Genomic DNA, 18,803 nt, shown 5'->3' on the forward strand with positions numbered 1-18,803 from the left:
GAATTCTACCTTGTTTTTAAAAGGATGTTAATGGCCTGGATGCATTATATTGGTTGCAGCAACCTCGGTTTGAAACTTATTGTGTGTTAGAGCCAATCAGGTAACACAGGACTGAACACAGGTTTAGCTTACAGTCAAAACTCTGCTTTACCTATTCTCTGCTATGCCCCATATCTCCTGATGTGGCTACAGCTCCCTGTGGGTGGTCACAGAATCAGCACCTATGGCCTGAGAGCAGCTTCTAACTTCAACACATACTCATTTGTAAAGTGTCACACACTTTATAAATGAAATGAGCCCCAGGGTGTTTTTGCTTGTTTTTAATTTCCTTCATTTATAGGCTTATGGCAAAGTCACCCAGGCATGCCATATATTGTTTTTTTCCAGTTAGGGTGTCTAGTAATGGCATAGTTTTGCATGTGAGTAGAACTATACATGCTGTAGGAGATTAAAAAATTAAAATCTAAATTTTGTAAATGTTTTGTCTTTATGTGCAGAAATTGTCAATCAAGCTCAAAAACTCAAGTTAGAAGGAGCATCTTTTTTCCTCAATGTTAAACTGTCTTTGGTTCCATTAACTTTACAGTGTGTGCATGATGTCTGTGCATTCTGGTTTGACAGAGTTACGATTTTGAGATGAAAGAGTACTAATTTTGATAAAAATTCTTCGGGCACTAAGCATTAATCAACATTTCTGTACATGTGCCAGTGTTAGCCAGCTGGCTAATATTCAATTGTAGTCCTTTGGAAAGATGTTCTAAAACCAATGTCAGAATGTTGCAAAAATGTATATTTATTTTAAAGGAAATGGCAGAAACTCTCTTATTAACCATGGAGATTTTGCTGGATAGTCATTCAGCTTCTAGCAATTAAACCCAATCCTAAAAGCAAAGTGTAGTTAGTCAGTGTTAGAGCGTCACCTCTCTCATGAGGATCTGGGCCCTCTGGACGAACACTGAGGGGCTGGAGACATCAAACCTCTGCTGCAGACCCTCCAGAGTCAGCTGCTCTACCTTCTCATAGCAGCTCTGCATCTTCACCGGGTGGAATGCCAGCATGGAGATCTTCTCCATGTGCTGGGAGGAGGGAAAATTATTTTTACAAAAAGAGTCAGTTTCACAAACCAACCTGGACCAATAAAATGGTTTTGATGACTGGTTGATGATAATGGTTTGCTGATACCGGTTCAAGCATGTAATATAAGATCAACTCCCCCCCCTCACCTACCTGTGCCACGGTCTCCTTAGTGCCCTCATTGAGCGTGTTCTTGCTCATGTCCACCAGCTCCCTGAAGAAGACATCGCGGACCTCAGAGAAGCCTCGGCTGGTCGGCTCCATCAGGGCGTCCAGGATGGAGCTAATGTAGGGCTGGATGCTCACTTTCAGCAGCTTCTCAGCCTTGGGGAGGACCACCGCTGTGGGGAGAGATGGGGTTTAACATGTATGTGGGGTCGTAGTTCCAGACACACCTCCACTTCATCTTTCAGTCAGCTCTTGATTGGACAACACAGGATCATTTTTCTCATTTATGTTACTGGATTTTTCTGCTTTTTCTTTCTACGCAACTAAGGGTACTTTAACTCCTAACCTGTCTGGTTAAAACAAACTGGTGCGTTTGGGCTGCTGTGAAAGCTGTTAAGTAAGCTCTGGACTGAACAACCGGACCGAAAACGTCTGCAAAGGAGTCCACTTTCAATCAGTGCAGTTTCTGATGTCAAAGCAAAGCAGACCAACAGCAGGATTTCATGATAGAAGATATATCATTTTATCGTGAATTCAAAAAATAAACTACTGTTAAATCCATCTTCTGGTCTTGAACTGTCAAGGAAACAATATGTATAAGGGGTGTATATATTTATGCAAATCATTTTGGAGCCATGGTAACGTGTGCAGTGCAGAAACGAGATACATGTGTTGAATAGATGTGTTGAGCTTGTGTCTTTCTGTTAAATTGGGAGTTCCTAATAGAAAGTAAGTGAAAAGTATTCCCCACACAGTAAATATACAATACATGAGATACAAACATAATATTACAGTAAAAGATTATATATTTATAAAATGCTCTCTCCACTAAACCTCACTAATAGTTTAAGCCTGTGACATCATCAGATTAATTGATGCAACTCAGAGAACAGCTGGCACACCGGCTATATATTAGCTTATGTTTCCTGACAGCTTTACTTACTCCTGATTATGCTTTCAAAGTCAAACTGAAAGCTGGAAAAAAAAAACTGCCACCATGCCTCTTTTTTGGAGGAATTTTACTCTTTCATGTAGTAAACATCAGTGGATCTCCAGGTTACCGTGTTTTATTTGATGGCCCTTTGCTTTAATGTCACTTGTACATTATTCCAGGGCTGGAAAATAACCTGACCTTATCAATTTACATCATGGATCTCTTACTGGTCTAAATCTACTAACATTGGAAAACATTGGGCCCGATTCAAGAAGCACTCATATGAACAGATTCATTCTTACGTGGCACGTACAAGCGAGTTAAGAAAGTTGTGTTTGTCAATTTTCTCGTGCTGAGGTACAAACAGAATTTACAAGTGGTGCAGACCTGTTGTAAGTGTCACAAATAGATTATCTCTGCCTTTCTTCACAGGGGAGAAACACTTGTTTGAGTTAGAATTATAACATCTTAATCTGAATGAATTTCAAGTTTAAATATGATACCAAAGTCAACTAAAATAAAATATATAACAAAACAAAATGAATGCAAAATTAATATTCTTCTCACCATATCATCATCATGGCTGTCAATTTACAGAGAGGGTTTTTAGATTCTATGATTTTCATTGTCATATTTTGGTCGCATTACCTTCTACGTGTAGTTTCTAGGAAACTTCTCTCATTCTGATAGCTGCCTCTGTGTCTCTCTGCAGCTCTCTGTCCAGTAACATCACCTACTGTAGACCGTAATATTCTCTCCTCTAATATCTCTGTGACTGTCACATGACTGCCTCATACACAGAGCGCTTTGCTGTAGAAAGACGTTTTTTAGCTTATAACTTCATGTCAAAGCATTTCCTCTTTATTTCTGTCACAGTACAGCACCACTCTACGTTGTTGTATTAATATTTTCTAATTGTTTCAGGTCCTCTACTACTGCACTCTGAAACTTAACTTGAAGCTCCGCAATATGAAATTCTTGTTTTTACTATTGCTAACACTAATGAGCAGATCTCATGACCAAACCATGTAATTACAACATCACGTGCTATTGGTCCCAAAAAGACTTTCTCCTATAGACTTACATTATGAAAGTTTGAATCGCTTTATCCCCATTCAAGTTAGCCAGAGGGCTAAACCAGAAGTTAGCTGTCTCAGTTGGTGGAAGAACATGCTCTAAAGGTGCATTGGGCCCATAGAGCACGCACAGTATGTTTTCAGGAACTGGCTTTTTTGGCTTCATGCACCACTAAGCAACTTTCATAGGAATGAACAGGGCCCCACCTCCAACACTGTACCCAGTTCTCTTTATACATCCATGGCGTGAACGCACATTGGTGCCACACTCACTCCCTCGGGTAGTTCTGGGTATGAAAAGTGAAGCCAATGTGGAAGTGCCTTAAACCTGCATTCTCTCTAATGGCCATCAGGGGGCGACTCCACTGGCTCCAAAAATAAGTCTGACTGTATAGAAGTCTATGGGAGAATGACCATACCTCTCACTTGTGTTGTGAGAAGTAGGGTCGTTGTGACGGACAAGTTGCTACCACGGCAACAACATTGGTCAGGTAATATAAACATGGCATGACCCCAGATTCACAGAGAATAGAGAATAGGCATAACCTTATTACGTTGATCCGTCATTCGTACAGATCGCCCCCCCCAGTTCAGCTTGCATGTGAACCGTGGATTAATTGCAAAATGTAATGTCTCATTTAAGACAAAGTAAACAAACTGCTGTAAGTACAAGTCATAGACAGACAGCGCGTCGCTACCAGGGATTTTGAAGAGCAACGACCAAACCAGCATCTAACGGGTCCGAAGTGACATCTGCAGGTATGTTTACACACAAGTTTTGATGATGTGGACACAGGCTGTTGTTTCATTCACAAGCATATTTAAAAGAGGAACGTATCATGCTTCATATTGCAATTTAATTTAACAATTGAGCTTTGAATATTTCACATATTTTAAGATATTATTTAAATATTGGACATCTTGAATGTTGATTCATTTAAAACCATGGGCAAAAGGTCCTTGCTGTAAATGCTTTACAGAATATATGGAAAGCAAGTCTCCTCCCCCTTTTTTTTTTTTTTGCTGATCTGAAATATGATCCAATCCGTGACTCAAATCCGTGATACAATCCGAACCGTGAGTTTTGTGATCCGTTGCACCCCTACAGTTAACCATAGTGCATCAAATGCACTGTGATAACCAAGCTAGCAGCTAGTGTTAGGGTCAGCTCCAACCTCTCATCCAAACATTAGGGGTGCACGATTCAGGAAATCTCACAATTCGATTCGATTTCTTGGGGGTCACGATTCGATTCACAATCAATTTGTGATTCAAAACGATTCGCGATTCAAAATCAGTTCTCAATTCAATACGTTCATAGATTTGATTCTAGATTGATGTTTTGAGTTACTCTTTCCATTTGACTGCAGCAGACACTTTTATAGGTCTCAAATAAAGATCACACTGAATCAAATGTAAACATTTGCTACTCAATGTCAACCTGAGTAAGATTTATGTTCCTTTAGTCCACTCAGTCAACATGGGCGCCGGGGCGGCGTCATTGCACCATCAATGGGATTTAGCGAGCTAATTCATGTCAGGAAAAAATGGATCGTGGCAAGACTGAAAAATGTATCTGAATCGGCAGAGATAGAATCGCGATTCTTATGTAAATCGATTTTTTTTGCGCACCCCTACCAAATATGGTCACATATCATCACTTCTGGCTCCAAAAATCCAAGATGGTGATGGTCAAAATGACAAACTTGAGGCTTCAAAACGTGAACGCACCAGTGTGTGAGGTCATGGTGGCTACGTCCATTTATTATTATACAGTCTATGGCCACACTTCAAAGCTCTAGGGGCAGGTAGTGTAGTAGTGAAGAGATGTTGAATGAAGTTCAGTCTTGGTACTTGCATACACAGCCACATGCATCACAATCATCCTATATTCATCACCCTAACAGTTATTTTTAATTAATTCAACGTATCTCTAGGGAGTTTCTTTCGGTCTCTGCTGAGAATTAAGAGTTGAAGGTCAAATCCTTATCTGCCTTTCCTCCCTGGACATTCCCTCTAAAGTTACAGTGACACCTCACCTTTGATAGTATCTGTTAGGAACATTTTCATACGGGAAGCAGAGATCATAAAGTCTTACAATGAGCTCTTGACTATAAGGCAGTGTAACATAATCTTAAGACAGGAACATAAGTGTATATATTTCCATTTCAATGACAATGCCCTCATTCACAGGGCACAAGGGGTCACTGAATGGTTTGATGAGTATGAAAATGATGTGAATCATATTCTATGGCCTTCACAGTCACCAGATCTCGACCTATGGGAACACCTATGGGAGATTTTGGACTGATGTGTTAGACAGCGCTCTCCACCATCAGCAAAACACCAAATGAGGGAATATCTTTTGGATGAATGGTGTTCATCCCTCTAGAAGAGTTCAGAGACTGTAGAATCAATGCCAAGGCGTATTGATGCTATTCTGGTGGCCCAACACCTTACAAAGACACTTTATGTCGGCTTTTCCTTTAATTTGCCACCCGTCTGTATGTACAGCATGTTTGTGTCTGTTTTGCTGACCACTCTCTCCATATGCTTGAGTCCAAGATGGATTGAGTAACATGAACTATACTTTCTTAATTTGTGGTCACATGATTACTTTTGCTTATGGTTACCTTGATAAAGGGGGTGGCTCATTTTACCCACTGGCTCTATTTAGCCCGTTCTCCCCTATAGTTGGTTTATATCAATGCACAATTAATAATCAGAGGAGGTTTGTAAACGTTTCATTTGTATGTGTGATATTCTGATAACATTAGCTATTATTAGCCCTGTCAATCATTTATCAAAATAAAAGGAAGAGAGCCGGAATGAAGAACACAGATTTTGTTAACAATATTTATTTATCCTAAACTCATTTTCAAGGGACACGTCACTTGGAGGTTTTTTTTTTTTTTTTGAATTTGCCATGGTGAGCATTTTAATTTGACTTACCATAAGCCCTGTAAATTATGCCTATAATCATTTTTGGATACTATTTGGAGATCAACAGAAAATGATCAAATGCGCACATTTGAATAAAATCAGTCATTATTCTGTGAAGTGTGTTCTTTCATTTGGTAGAGGCATTTCTTCATCTAAGATCACACGATGAAGACATGTTGGATTCTAAGTGTGCTTCTCCATGCATCTCCCATAGGGTATGGAAGATGCACACGTTAGTATTATGATGTAATGACCCTTCCTTCTTTTATAGTTTCCTTGGTGAACAGGTATCATATCAATCAGCCCTGCATTTCTCCTTTCTTCTTTCATGTTTTATTTGGTTACTATGATACTAATCTCCACTACTCTCTGGGATTCCTTTCATACAGCCAGTGCAACACAGCTGCAGCTGAGCTCCTCCTCCATTCATACAGAGTGTGAGGAATGCTGCTGGTCTGCCTGGTTTCCGCTGTCTGACAAGGATGGGGGGCTGTCAGACTGCTGATGAACACTTGTACAAATGCAGAACGGAGGTTAAATGGAGTGTAAAGTATCGATGTAAGATGAGTCTGTGTGAAAATGTTCATCCATGTACAGTGTGTGTGTTTGCAGGTGGGGAAATGAACTATCCTACTGCAGTTGGATGATTGTTTGATCAAATTTGTGTTGATGATTAATAATGATTTGAATAAACTATTAATTTTAATCAATAAACTGATCATTTTAAAGATGCAATTAAATGTATCTAATTTATATTCATGTATTATTAATTTATAAGTAATTGCAGCAAACAAACTTTCAACGATCCTTCATTTAGAGACAGCTATGTAGAATTGAAAGTAGCATCTCACTTTAAAATTAAGTAATAGAAATCTTTAATACATTTAAGTATAACACACACAGTGACTGCCAACTCCATATATTTAATTTGAGCAGTACAGAAGTAAAGAATTGAGACCATTACTGAAAAGGCAAAAACGGGCATAAAAAAACAGGCCTAACCTCGGATCTTGTTGGTGACGTGCTCCTTGGAGGTGATGATCTGGTCCATGTCTGTGCGAATAGAAGCCTCCAGCAAGGGGTGGCTCGCCTCACACTTCTGTACCACCACCTCGTACTGGGCCTGGCACTGTTCCTGCACCAGGCTGTACACCGCATCACTGATCTGCACAGGCAGGAGAAACACACCTGTAGCCAGAACTTCCTGCTCTTCTCACATCCCCAATTCCAATGAACCAAACCTACAAGTCTATTTTGTATTTTTGTTTCAGTTCTCTCTGCTGTCAGGTAAGTGTTAACATTTTCTAAAAATGTACTAATACTACAACTGGGAAATAACCTTCAATTAATAATAAAACAGAAATACATGCAGCTGAGATTTTCTTACCAGCATCCAGTTCCTCTGCCTCTCATGCAGTTTGCCTTTGAGTCGAGGGGAGATGAGCTCCCTCAGCTCTGGGAGAAGACCTTCCATGACCAGGTTAGACAGGATCTACCAACAAACATATCACAATCACCTCACTCACTAAACTGGTATAAACTATATTATTCCAGTCAGCAGTAAGAGCACCATGCTCCATGGGACAGTTTGTCTCTGGCCTGTTTCTGGGCTTCAGTCTAACAAATAATGGATTTTTGCACTCTGCACACCGACTTTTCACTCAAACAATAAGATTTTGTTCGGCCTCCTTGCTGAAAACTCTGAACCAAGTCTCAAATCTTCTCAATATAAGACAGGAGGATAAATGTATGAAATGATTTTTGACATTTGTTGCCACCATATTACACATATATCATATGAAGTTCTGTCTAGACATTTTTTGTAATGCAGACCATTCTGTGTAAAATATGAGAACATATACTGTGTGATGACATTTGAAAAGCATTAAGACATTTTTCTATCCCTTTAATATCTCTGGTTGTATTAGTTCAATGCAGCCTGATTTACAACTGGAATTACAGGATGTTTGCATCAGTCTTACGAAGCGTCTGCATTTGTTTGATTGTTTTCTTTGAATTTCTGGATAATTTACCATATTATGATATATACAGTATATATACTGTATACATAGTGATATAAAATGACTGAATTAAATATAAACTTTTATGCATATTAGACAAATTACTGGAGGATTAGCAAACAATGTTAGCAAATTACAGTCATATTTCACATAATATTCATATCATTTTCATAATTACTTATTTTTTAAGTAAATATATAAGGATCTGCAGTGTTCAATTGTTTAAACATACAGTAAAACACAACTATGACATATCTTGTAGAAAGAAGTAGAAATTAGTGCAGCAGGTTCTTTTGGAATATATAAAAACACATGTAAACTCAGTAAAGTCAGGAGGAAATATTAAACTAATTCTTTGCAGATGCTGCATATATTATCATAAATGAATGGAATTTGCATCAGCTAACAAGAAGACAACTCTTATGAACTTCCAAAAGAAAAATGGATGGACACTTGAGCACTTGATTTTTCCTCAGAGCAGCATCACAACAACAAGCGTGCAGTAAAAAGTGTGCTCTCACTGACGTCTACAGAATCTGTTCAAATCTTCTGATTTAAGTTGCCCCACTGACCCAACTCAGCAATAGCAATTTAGTGTTGTGCTGTATGACCAACTATTTACTTTCCATGGTCGCAAATACTTGATGTTCACTAAGGGTCAACTACGGGTCCCACTGAATGCTAGATCATATAATTATCATTTGATTTATTGCCTGACTGTAGTGCACATGTGTTAAATTGGTGAAATAGTGATTATAAGCTCATGAAAGGATCTCAGACATCATAGCACAGCCCCAACAGGGTGAAGCCTCCACTGCACCGCAGACAGACTCTCTAACAAGGTTAAGCCAACATAAAAAAGTAGCTATTCTACCACAGTGAATTACTGGAGAACACAAACTGGTTCTGTTCAAAAGCCAATTCACTTAGCGGACCATGTGAGAGGAATTTTAGGGTGGGACATACACACCAGCCAACAGCTACTAAATATTTAACTATGGGTGACTAGCAGGTCAATTCCTCAAGTTGTTTTTAGGATTCATTAGCTAATACAAGGTTGTAAAATCTCCAATATCTATAATCATATAGACATCATGACGATTTGATGGCTTTGTGGACTGCAGCATCCAGAATAACCTGTTCAACGCCAGAGGTAGGCTATAGAAACCTGGGCCAGACCACACCTGCGATACAGCACATTTAAAGCCTTTTAATAAACCTTCAGGGCACACAAAGCATGAATATATCTGAAGTGGAAACACTTAGCAGACAGTAAATAGTCTAACTTTACATGCACACAATAAACCAGCTTACTGTGAGAAATCAGGCTAAAGGAGGAATTTAGAGAAGTCATCTGCATTGCTGCAATGACTGTAAAACCCTTGTTCACATTATGCATGTCAGGAGTCAGGTTTCTCCCCTTCCCACTACAATATTTTGGAACAACTATAGCTTGGAGCATAGTAATAGAAACAATTAAACCCCAGGTGAGGGTGCAGATGAAAGTGATAGAAGTTACTAGTGCCATGCTTACCTGTGACTGTACACCACACATCATTTCCCAGGTGCCATAGTGCCCTTTAGCTTGGCGGTAGAGTCGTACAGCATCGGTGAAGGCTGGTGTTTGGATTTTATTCTCCTCTGACAAACCTGGAACAGGAACATTGGTATCTTTTAGCTGTTAGAATTTAAGCACACTGTAGTTTGGACAGATTGTGAGAATCCAAATGTTTTCCTGCACTTGCAGCCTCATGGATTTAAGAGCCAAGTCCTGTGCAACCTTCACATCATTTTGCTCACATTTTCTCAAGACCAACTTGCAGCTGGAGTATGGGACTTTTGTACCCCCCCTTCTGACAGGGGTTATTATTAGTAACTTAAATCAAATTATATATATGGGTGTGTCTGTGTATGGGTGTGTGCCGTTTTAGCTCGACTGGCAGTTGCCAACAGCGCAGTCAAATGGTGCGTGAGAAAGAGAAGGCCTTTGAGACTCAAAGTTGAACCTCTCTACATTCCTTAAGTTGTCTGGCCTCCAAAGAAAACGAATATCTGCTCAAAGCCAGAAAAGCATGTTAACACTGAGTGCTGTGATAAAAGAAAACATGCTAATTCTGAGATGCTGTTCACCCTTATTGGACAGTGTGCAAGAATGCTCAACTATGACAAAGCCAGGAAGTGTGTGTGGGGGGAGGGCAGAGACGGGGGCCAGAGTTCCTAGTAGTGCTAGAGGCAGGAAGTCCCAAGACCCTCTCTAGGAGGGTTATTTTATTTTGACTGAGCCTCAGATGGTATGAGAGGATTTCAAACAAACCCAAAATTGGGATTTCCAGCCCCTTCCTCTGGCTCCTCCGTACACACATCACATATTCTGGATTTGAACATTGACTCAAGCATACATTAGACAACTTTTTAATGCAGCTCAAACTGAATGACAGGTCTTGGGTAAGCCCTTGTGATATTTTTGGTGTGTTCAGTGAGTGAGAGAAAAAAAAAGGGGATCAAGCTTTACCCAACTCTCAAAACCTCTTAAAATGTTTTACACTTACAAAAACACAAAGACATGAAAAAGTTCACAACAATGATACCATTACATTCCCAACCACCTGTTTTCATGTTTATTTTAAAGGTGTGCCTTAAAAAAACCTCAGAAATCTTAAAAAAAAAAAAAAAAAAAAAAAAAAAGCCAAATCATCACAAAAAAAAGTTTTAAAGCTGGGCTGAAGTGGAAAACTTGGCATATTGAAAAAGAGAGGATGCATTAAAGGCTGACAGAAACAGATTGTTCAAACACACATCAGAGTTACCATAACCGTTTCTGCTTTTAATGCAAATCTGTTTTAGACAGACTATTATAGGCCTCCAATCCACCAGAAACGCCCAAAAATAAAGGGTAAAAAGAGAAGGGGTCTTGGGAGTGTACATAACCACAACATCTCTTGTTCAAGTCCAGATAGGGGTCCTAGTTGCATCATGTCACCCTGATGTCTATCACTATAGCGGCTGATAAAAACACCACGAAGTACACTTGGATTTAGAATCATATTCATTTCTTTCCAAACAAGAATAAAACTAAAATGCTATATTGGGTGGGAAGCAGCGATGAAATACCTTGATGTATCAGAGTTGTTGATGCTTGATTAACTGTGTATTCTGGTTACACCCTCTTAAATATATTTCCAAGCACACTGTTGCACTGTTTGTTTGTAATAAAATTTTAGAATTTTTTTCTCAAAACATGCAAAACAATTTAAAGCTGAATAATATTTTCATATTAACAATGGGTCAAATGACTCTGTAATGTGAAAGATGTCAACTAGTGACAAACCTACAGAGAATTATCACCAACGCTGCAACTCTGCAGGGCCTTTTAGCCTCTTTCTGCTCACCGTTTTGGTTTTACATACCACATTTTATTGTTTTGGCTAAATTTCATAGAACTCATGAATCTTGTTTCCAGCACCAGCAGGCAACTGTTTTCACTGATGAACCCTGATAAACCCACTGTACTCTACCTGTTCAGCAACAGACAGTCAGTGAAAGAAATACTCAAGATACTTTACTTCAGTAAAAGCACCAATACAGCAATGTAAAAATAATTCATTAAGTAAAAGTCCTGCATGAAAAATTCTACTTAAGTAAAAGTACATAAGTATTATGAGCTTGATGTAGTTAAAGTATTGCAGTAAAAGTAGTGGTTTGGTCCCTCTGACTGATATATTATTATATATGACATCATTAGATTATTAATAGTGAAGCATCAGTGTTAGAGCAGCATGTTACTGTTGTAGCTGCTGGAGGTGGAGCTAGTTTACACTACTTTACATACAGTTAGCTAGTGTAGTCCAGTGGTTCCCAACTTAGGAGTCGGGCCCCTCCAAAGGGTCAGCAGATAAATCTGAGGGGTCGTGAGATGATTAATGGGAGAGGAAAGAAGAAAAAACAAAGTTCTGATACACAAATCTGTTTTCAGTTTTTGGACTTTTTCTCTAATCTTTGATTTTTGCTGAAATATTGGATCATTTGAACATTTATTGAAATGAAAGCATGTGAGAAGTTTAGAGGGAAAAATCACTATTTGGTGGAGCTGTTAACAACTCATAGACATGTGAAATGTGACCCCGACTACACACTGCTTTTTGTAAGACGTCAAAAGCCAAAAAGGTTGGAAACCACTGGTTTCATCTTTAACAATGTGTTGTATTTTAAAAGCTTGTTATATTATCCATTGTGTCAAATCTTCATCTGAAAAGTAACTGAAGCTGTCAAATAAATGTAGTGGAGTAGAAAGTACAATATTTCCCTCTGAAATGTAGTGGAGTGGCAAAGTACAAGTACCTCAACTTAAGTATAGTACTTGAGTAAATGTACTTAGTTACTTTCCACCAATGCAAACAGGTGACAGACACAGATAGAAACTAGCTGGTGAACATAGTGGAGCATTTAGCAGCTAAAGAGCCAGATATTTTCTCAGGAGTCGGTGGAGACAAAAACAGTTAAAAACAGAGTGAACATTGGACTTCATACAACTCCAAATGGATGCTAACGTTGCTCTGTGTCTGTTGGGTGTATAACAGGCAACTGTTTGCTAACATGTTCCCCAGACCAACGTTATGATGTGATAATATCTTCATTTTGCATTTGCAGCTTGTTCTGCTGCCCCTACCAATAAATGACAACTAATGTAATACCCTGCCACTCAATCAGACAGCTTTCAAAAGAACAATATTTCATCCTGAAGCTGCATTAGCTGTTGTTAAGATTGCTGTCAGATTTAACAAAATGTTAACAGAGAAACAAGAGAAAAGACGCAAAATGAACAGAGAGGAAGAGGGGGCAGAACTCAGTGGGGGCCCATGGCTAATTCTAGGCCCCAGGGCCCCCGTAGTCATTTAGTCCAGACATGCATCACTCCACGATACATAGACAGAACCCTCTGTTTGAAGAAGAATGACTTGTTTACCCGGGGTGAGATCGGTGCACCCACACCTTGTTTAACAGAGCTGTTAAAAAAAGTTAGTGCAGGTCTATGAAGCGTTGCTTTGTGTGGCACACAGAGAACATATGGAGTCATTCAGGCGCTCATACGTCACGCAGCTGGCCTGTGTCACGGCTGAGGCATGTTAACTATTGGTGTCATTTCCTCTTTCTTGTTTCTCACAGCCCCTTCCCTCACAACTCACACAGGTTTCCAATCACGGTCTGCACTGTTGAGACATTCAGCATGCTAATCTAGTTTAGAGGTGAGACAATCTGTAAAGACATCGTTTCAACTCGACTAATTTGTATGTTCTCCTATATTCAAGTTTTATGACTGAAAATTACAACCAATTTCCCCACAATATAAAATTATCTTTTACCTGAGAAGAAACCCACTGAAATAAATGGCAACAGAAACAGTCGGAGTGAGACAGACTTAAGGAATTTAAAAGAAATTAAATAAAGACAGAGTGGCATAGTGCAGTCTAAACAAAGTGCTGTTGTTAATCCACACTGTGAACCACTCGCACTGCCTCTGGCCTGAAATATCAAATCCCTCAGTTACCGAGGAAGATGTGCACGTCACCGTACAGCACTGAGATGAAGTGAAGCTCCGACTCACTGCCAAAGCTGTATTACATTTTGTTTGAAGTGCACACTGATTCATGACATGCAAATGTGAAAGTGTCATTTCAAGTTGTCCAAGCACTAAGCTGGTTTAAAGAATGACTGTGATGAAATTAAAATCCAATCCATGCCAGTGAGTAGCAGGATAACCAACAGAAAACACCACCAAACATTTAGAAATAAGGCTGTGTGTCGTGCTGGACCACATTCTATGTTCTGGATTCCTGTTACACTAACTACTCACAACTGTTACAACATATAGTGTGTACTTTGTTTTCTTGGCTGGATTTACTGACCATAAATACTGATAATTTAGGAGTGATCGCAATAAACAGATAAGTCTGTTCTGTTCCTGTCAACAAATGCCATAAAAGACGCAAAACCAACGTTGAATTGATCCTTATATCAAGTATAAGTAATATCTTATGTCCCAAATACTTTACTCATTTAATAATAAAGAACTTCACAATTGATTAAAAAATACCTTTGATGGCAAACAGATTATGTCAGATGTGATGTCAGACTTAAAAATGTCAATGAGTCACAGTGTTGGACTGTGACATGTTCCTTCATTACCATGAACACACAACTGTAATTTATTTTCACTCAATCACACACACACATATACACACACACACGCGCGCGCACACACACACACACACACACACACCATCCTGCTGTCAGAAATACTAGAACAGATGTGTATTCATCCTCCACTGAAAACGGTCCCCAACAACTGCACTACTTCCTCCTGTTTGAGTAAAGTTTACTAAAAACTACAGTGACCAGCTGTTTAGGAAATTACTGAACCTTTAAAAAAAAAAAAAAAAGAAGTTAATTTGAAGCATTTTTAAAGATTTTCATCAGGATCCAATGGGCTTAGAGCTGACGCAGTATTGAGAGACAGACAAACACATCAGTGATTTTGGTCTTCTAATGGGATTTGTTGACACCACCAGTTCTTACATTTGTACTTTGTTCAAAATAGTAATTTTATTGCATATGAATATTTTATTCTGTAGCTGCACCTTGATTGTTTGTGAAAATTCTGAATCATTGTCTGAATTTCAGACAAAATACAACGTTGTTGTTTTAAGGGGAAACAGCAGAATGTCACTTATGCAGTTCCACTGGCTTTTGTTCATGTGTACTTAAAAACACTGCTGCAAAGATGTACCTGCTAATCTGCACTCAGCACTAATTTCTTAACAACACAAACACCTATTTGTCCATTCACACTTGTGTCCTAAATAACTACAAACTGTGTGTCTGAGAATGTAAGTACAGGTCTGGTGGACAGACAGAAGCACCTGTCAGTTAATGAACCCTCGGCTGAAGAAAACCGCACAGATGAAGGTAGAACAAAGCCTTGTTATAGGCCACAGGTTCCTCTCAGGTCACACCTCTTGCACAACTCTAGTCTGAGCTAGGCGCTATGGCAACCAGGTTAATACATCATGGCATGATGCCATGATGTATTTACTCTATTTCCACTTTCAGTCCTGTGCCAGTTTCACATTTGCCTGTGATTGTGGCAGCTACATACACACCTGAGAACTCAAAGACCTGATGAAGCACTCTAAAACCACAAGTTTGTAAGAACTTTTGACCATCTTTACTCTGTAACAAAGTCACAGTCACTTGTAGTCTAACTTGACTATTATGTCAGAGATAATATCAGGAATCCAACTAGCCTGATGTGACACCCCTGCTTTTGAGAATAGTAAACCACAGTGAGGTCAAATGTTTTCCACTGTTCACCTTGTTTCTCCAGTCAGTGTTCTCTACAGTCGAACTTTCAGCAGCCTGTCAAGTACTACCAAGGCTATGTCCCAAATGTCCTTGCAAGGTCACTTACTTGCATTACGACTGCTAGACAGGAGCATAAAAATGTGGATGTCGTTTGTGGTAGAATGAAGTTCTAAGTGTACAGTATTTAAAACCATTGACAATGTGACAGAACAGAGACAGAAAACTCCAGGAGAGAGAGAGGGGGCAAGAATCTAACAGGGAACATCACAGCAACATGGTATGCATCAAAAAGCTCTCAGTGTGGAAGCACAACAGGCAGTAAACAAAGCTAATGGTGTTCTTTTTATGAATGCATCAAAAGAAGCTTATGGAATGAATCCTGAGCTCCATCAGAGCTGTGAGGACATTTTTATTTTAAGGTTGCTGAAAGTCTGAGATAAGGCTAACACCCCATACCCACTTGATCCAACCCAATGTATGACTGAAGATGGAGAGGGGGAGAGAGAGATAGACCTTTCTGCTGCACTGAAAGCCATCGTTGTCCAAGATGCTGAGTGGGTGCAGGGTTTTTGAGGTGAAACAGACAGAGTTGTTTAGTTGGTTTAAGTTGTTGCTGCAGTGTGTGTTGGTCAGCCTGTCTTGTCTTTTACTGCTGTTCTACTCTGCTTGGTCTCTCTGTGACGGCATGGAAAGTATTCACAATATACTTCATGTTCATCTCACAAAAGGTAATTATTTAGTCATTAAATCAAAACACCACCTTTGAAAGTAATTACAAGATAACTCTAGTGTGTGCGTGCTGTTCACTGTCCGGTTCCTACACTGCCCTCACAGTTGAGTTCTGCCTTTTTTACTCAGGCAACATCACGTGCTGGATTTTTCAAGGTCGTTCTGTTCGTAATACAAGTTGAGTTAGATAGGCAGGGAAATTCTTGCTGATCTTGTGCAAAGACATTCTTGCCCTAGCTTCATCTCCACTTCTTCCACAAAAAATGTCCCTGTGGCACTACGGCAAGTGAACAGAGAGTAAATTGCCCAATATGTTTAAGCCACAGATATTTAGTTTCATTGGAAGCCACTTGGTGCAGAGACTTTGAGCCACTCCCTTCAGCTTGTAGCTCTGGGCAGCCACAGGAAAAAAAAAATCAAAAGGACTCATCCACATTTATCCCATAAACCTGCCAAGGGGTATCAGCACAGTCCTCTGTATTACCATGGATTTAAAAGAGTTTTATATTTTCATATTTTGCTTAACAAATATAATGATGTACTTATTAGAACAGGGCTATGCAAACTATCATAAGAAGTACCAAGAAGAAGAACAAAGTTTAAGGTATTGAAATCATGGTGTCTAGTCATGGTTAGTCCATCAGTGCATTGATAAGTGTGTGTGTGTGTGTGTGTATGTGTGTGAGTGTGTGTGTGTGTGTGTGTGTCTATTGATCATTTGCTAGCAGGACTCACCATCGTTGGCGTGTCGGACACAGTCCTGGAGGACAGCGTGCCACTTCTGTTGCTCTTTCTCCGTTACAACGCAGAAGTAGTAGTGACGGGCGTACGGGTGCCAGAGGATCAGAGGAAACTGGGTGGCACACTTAAGGAAGGGTGAACTTCCCACCTTGGCTTTCACACCTGGGAAAAATAAAAGTTCATCAAAACATATACATTAACATTGACTTATGCAGAAAGTGCAATCTAATGTGGTCTGAAACAAGCAGCTTATTATAGTTCTTGTATTATAATGTGTTCAGGATGTCTTGAAATGTATTTGAGGAGGTTCATGTAGTCTTCAGCAGGTCCAGCATTGCTTGCACAATGCTTGTTGTGTAGTCAAGAATTTGTAAAACCCATAAAACATTATTTCAAACAGCAGCCAAGATCCAATCATTCTGGAGACACAAAAAATGTCATACTAAACTCAATGAGACCAATATCATTTAAGGCGAGGGTAGTGAAGTCAGAGGCAGCCAAAGACATCAGAAGTACTTTTTGATAATCTCACAGGGAAAACCTTAGAGTCTAGATTCGTATTCAGTGGACAAATGCACAACAATCCACAGTAAAAGGAAAAACAGTTGGGCCACAAATAAAATGGTCCCTGATTGGTCACAACCTTATTACCAATATGCTCCAGCAGCACTCAGCACCGCTATTGCTGTTTGAATGTCATTCATTGAAAGTTCAAAGTTAAACTGTTAAATTTACTTTTTCCCCTCACTAATGATTATGCACCCATTATTTGTCGTTGTGTTTCAATTTTTGTAAAATTTCTGTTTGTTTATGTACATATTGGCATGTCAGTATTATATTAAAACAGACTTGAAAAAACTCAAACCCATCCTTTAAGCACAGCTTGCTGTGGTGCTCCCATTGGTCTTCTTGCTGTCAATATTAAGCAACTCTATGACATACAGTTTCAAACGCCTCCTTACATCTGATGTGTTACCTGGTTTGAGGCATCTTAACTAGCTGTGTACATTTATATCGACTCACTGCTGTTTAGACATGAGCTTGTCTGGAGGTTAAATCTCTCTCTCCCTCCCTGTAAACAACACTATACAGCAGGCTATGAGCACTTTGCATAACGTGCTCTGGTTCACCATGTTATAAATTTGAATCCCATTAAATAAAGGAAGAGTACTGCCAAACCTGAACAATACCCATCCCTGCAAATAGCAACTTATCTCTGATTATGATGTAATGGTGTAGTTATAAATAAGGCATAGAGGATGTCAGGAATAATATGATGCAGAATAAATACAATATGTGACACCATAATTCAATGCAGCAACAATATTTCATCTAACAATAAACTAGAATCCTTAAACACTACTGTTTGTTATCCTGTTTTAGTTGTAACTATCCCTAACTACTGCCACCAAAGACACGTGCAGCTACATCTGCTTTGCTTATGATTTAAATATGAATATGAAGGTAATACAACCCAGAGTGTTTTGAGCAGTCTCTGGAGGGCTCAAACACAACCAGTTTGCTCTCATGTCTAAAGGATTAAATATGACATTTATATGAGCCATCAGACATGGCAGATGACCCCCCAGGCCTATTGTACAAACACCAACTCACTTTTCCCACACGCCTCCATGCCTTTCTGGACTACAGTCTCACATCCTCAGCCTTATAATGCATATATAATCTTAATTATTACAATCCTGGATTACAGTTTAGAATTTTAGTGCCCCATGATGGTCTAAGAGGCTTTAGAGGTTG

The 18,803-nt window shown here is 39.3% G+C and overlaps 1 protein-coding gene across 1 annotated transcript in view; it reads right to left on the minus strand.

The window, feature by feature from the left end:
* niban2b (niban apoptosis regulator 2b) overlaps nucleotides 1-18,803 on the minus strand; it is a 46,267-nt gene that overhangs the window by 7,008 nt on the left and 20,456 nt on the right. Inside the window, exons 5-10 of the mRNA XM_044363157.1 lie at nucleotides 17,040-17,207; nucleotides 9,751-9,866; nucleotides 7,583-7,687; nucleotides 7,198-7,360; nucleotides 1,228-1,415; nucleotides 921-1,076 (exon numbers count right to left, since the gene is read on the minus strand). Of these exons, the coding sequence (XP_044219092.1) occupies nucleotides 921-1,076; nucleotides 1,228-1,415; nucleotides 7,198-7,360; nucleotides 7,583-7,687; nucleotides 9,751-9,866; nucleotides 17,040-17,207 (896 nt within the window). The remainder of the gene's footprint in view (nucleotides 1-920; nucleotides 1,077-1,227; nucleotides 1,416-7,197; nucleotides 7,361-7,582; nucleotides 7,688-9,750; nucleotides 9,867-17,039; nucleotides 17,208-18,803) is intronic.

The sequence above is a fragment of the Thunnus albacares genome, chromosome 2, assembly GCF_914725855.1.
Source record: "Thunnus albacares chromosome 2, fThuAlb1.1, whole genome shotgun sequence".
Taxonomy (NCBI): Eukaryota; Metazoa; Chordata; class Actinopteri; order Scombriformes; family Scombridae; genus Thunnus; species Thunnus albacares.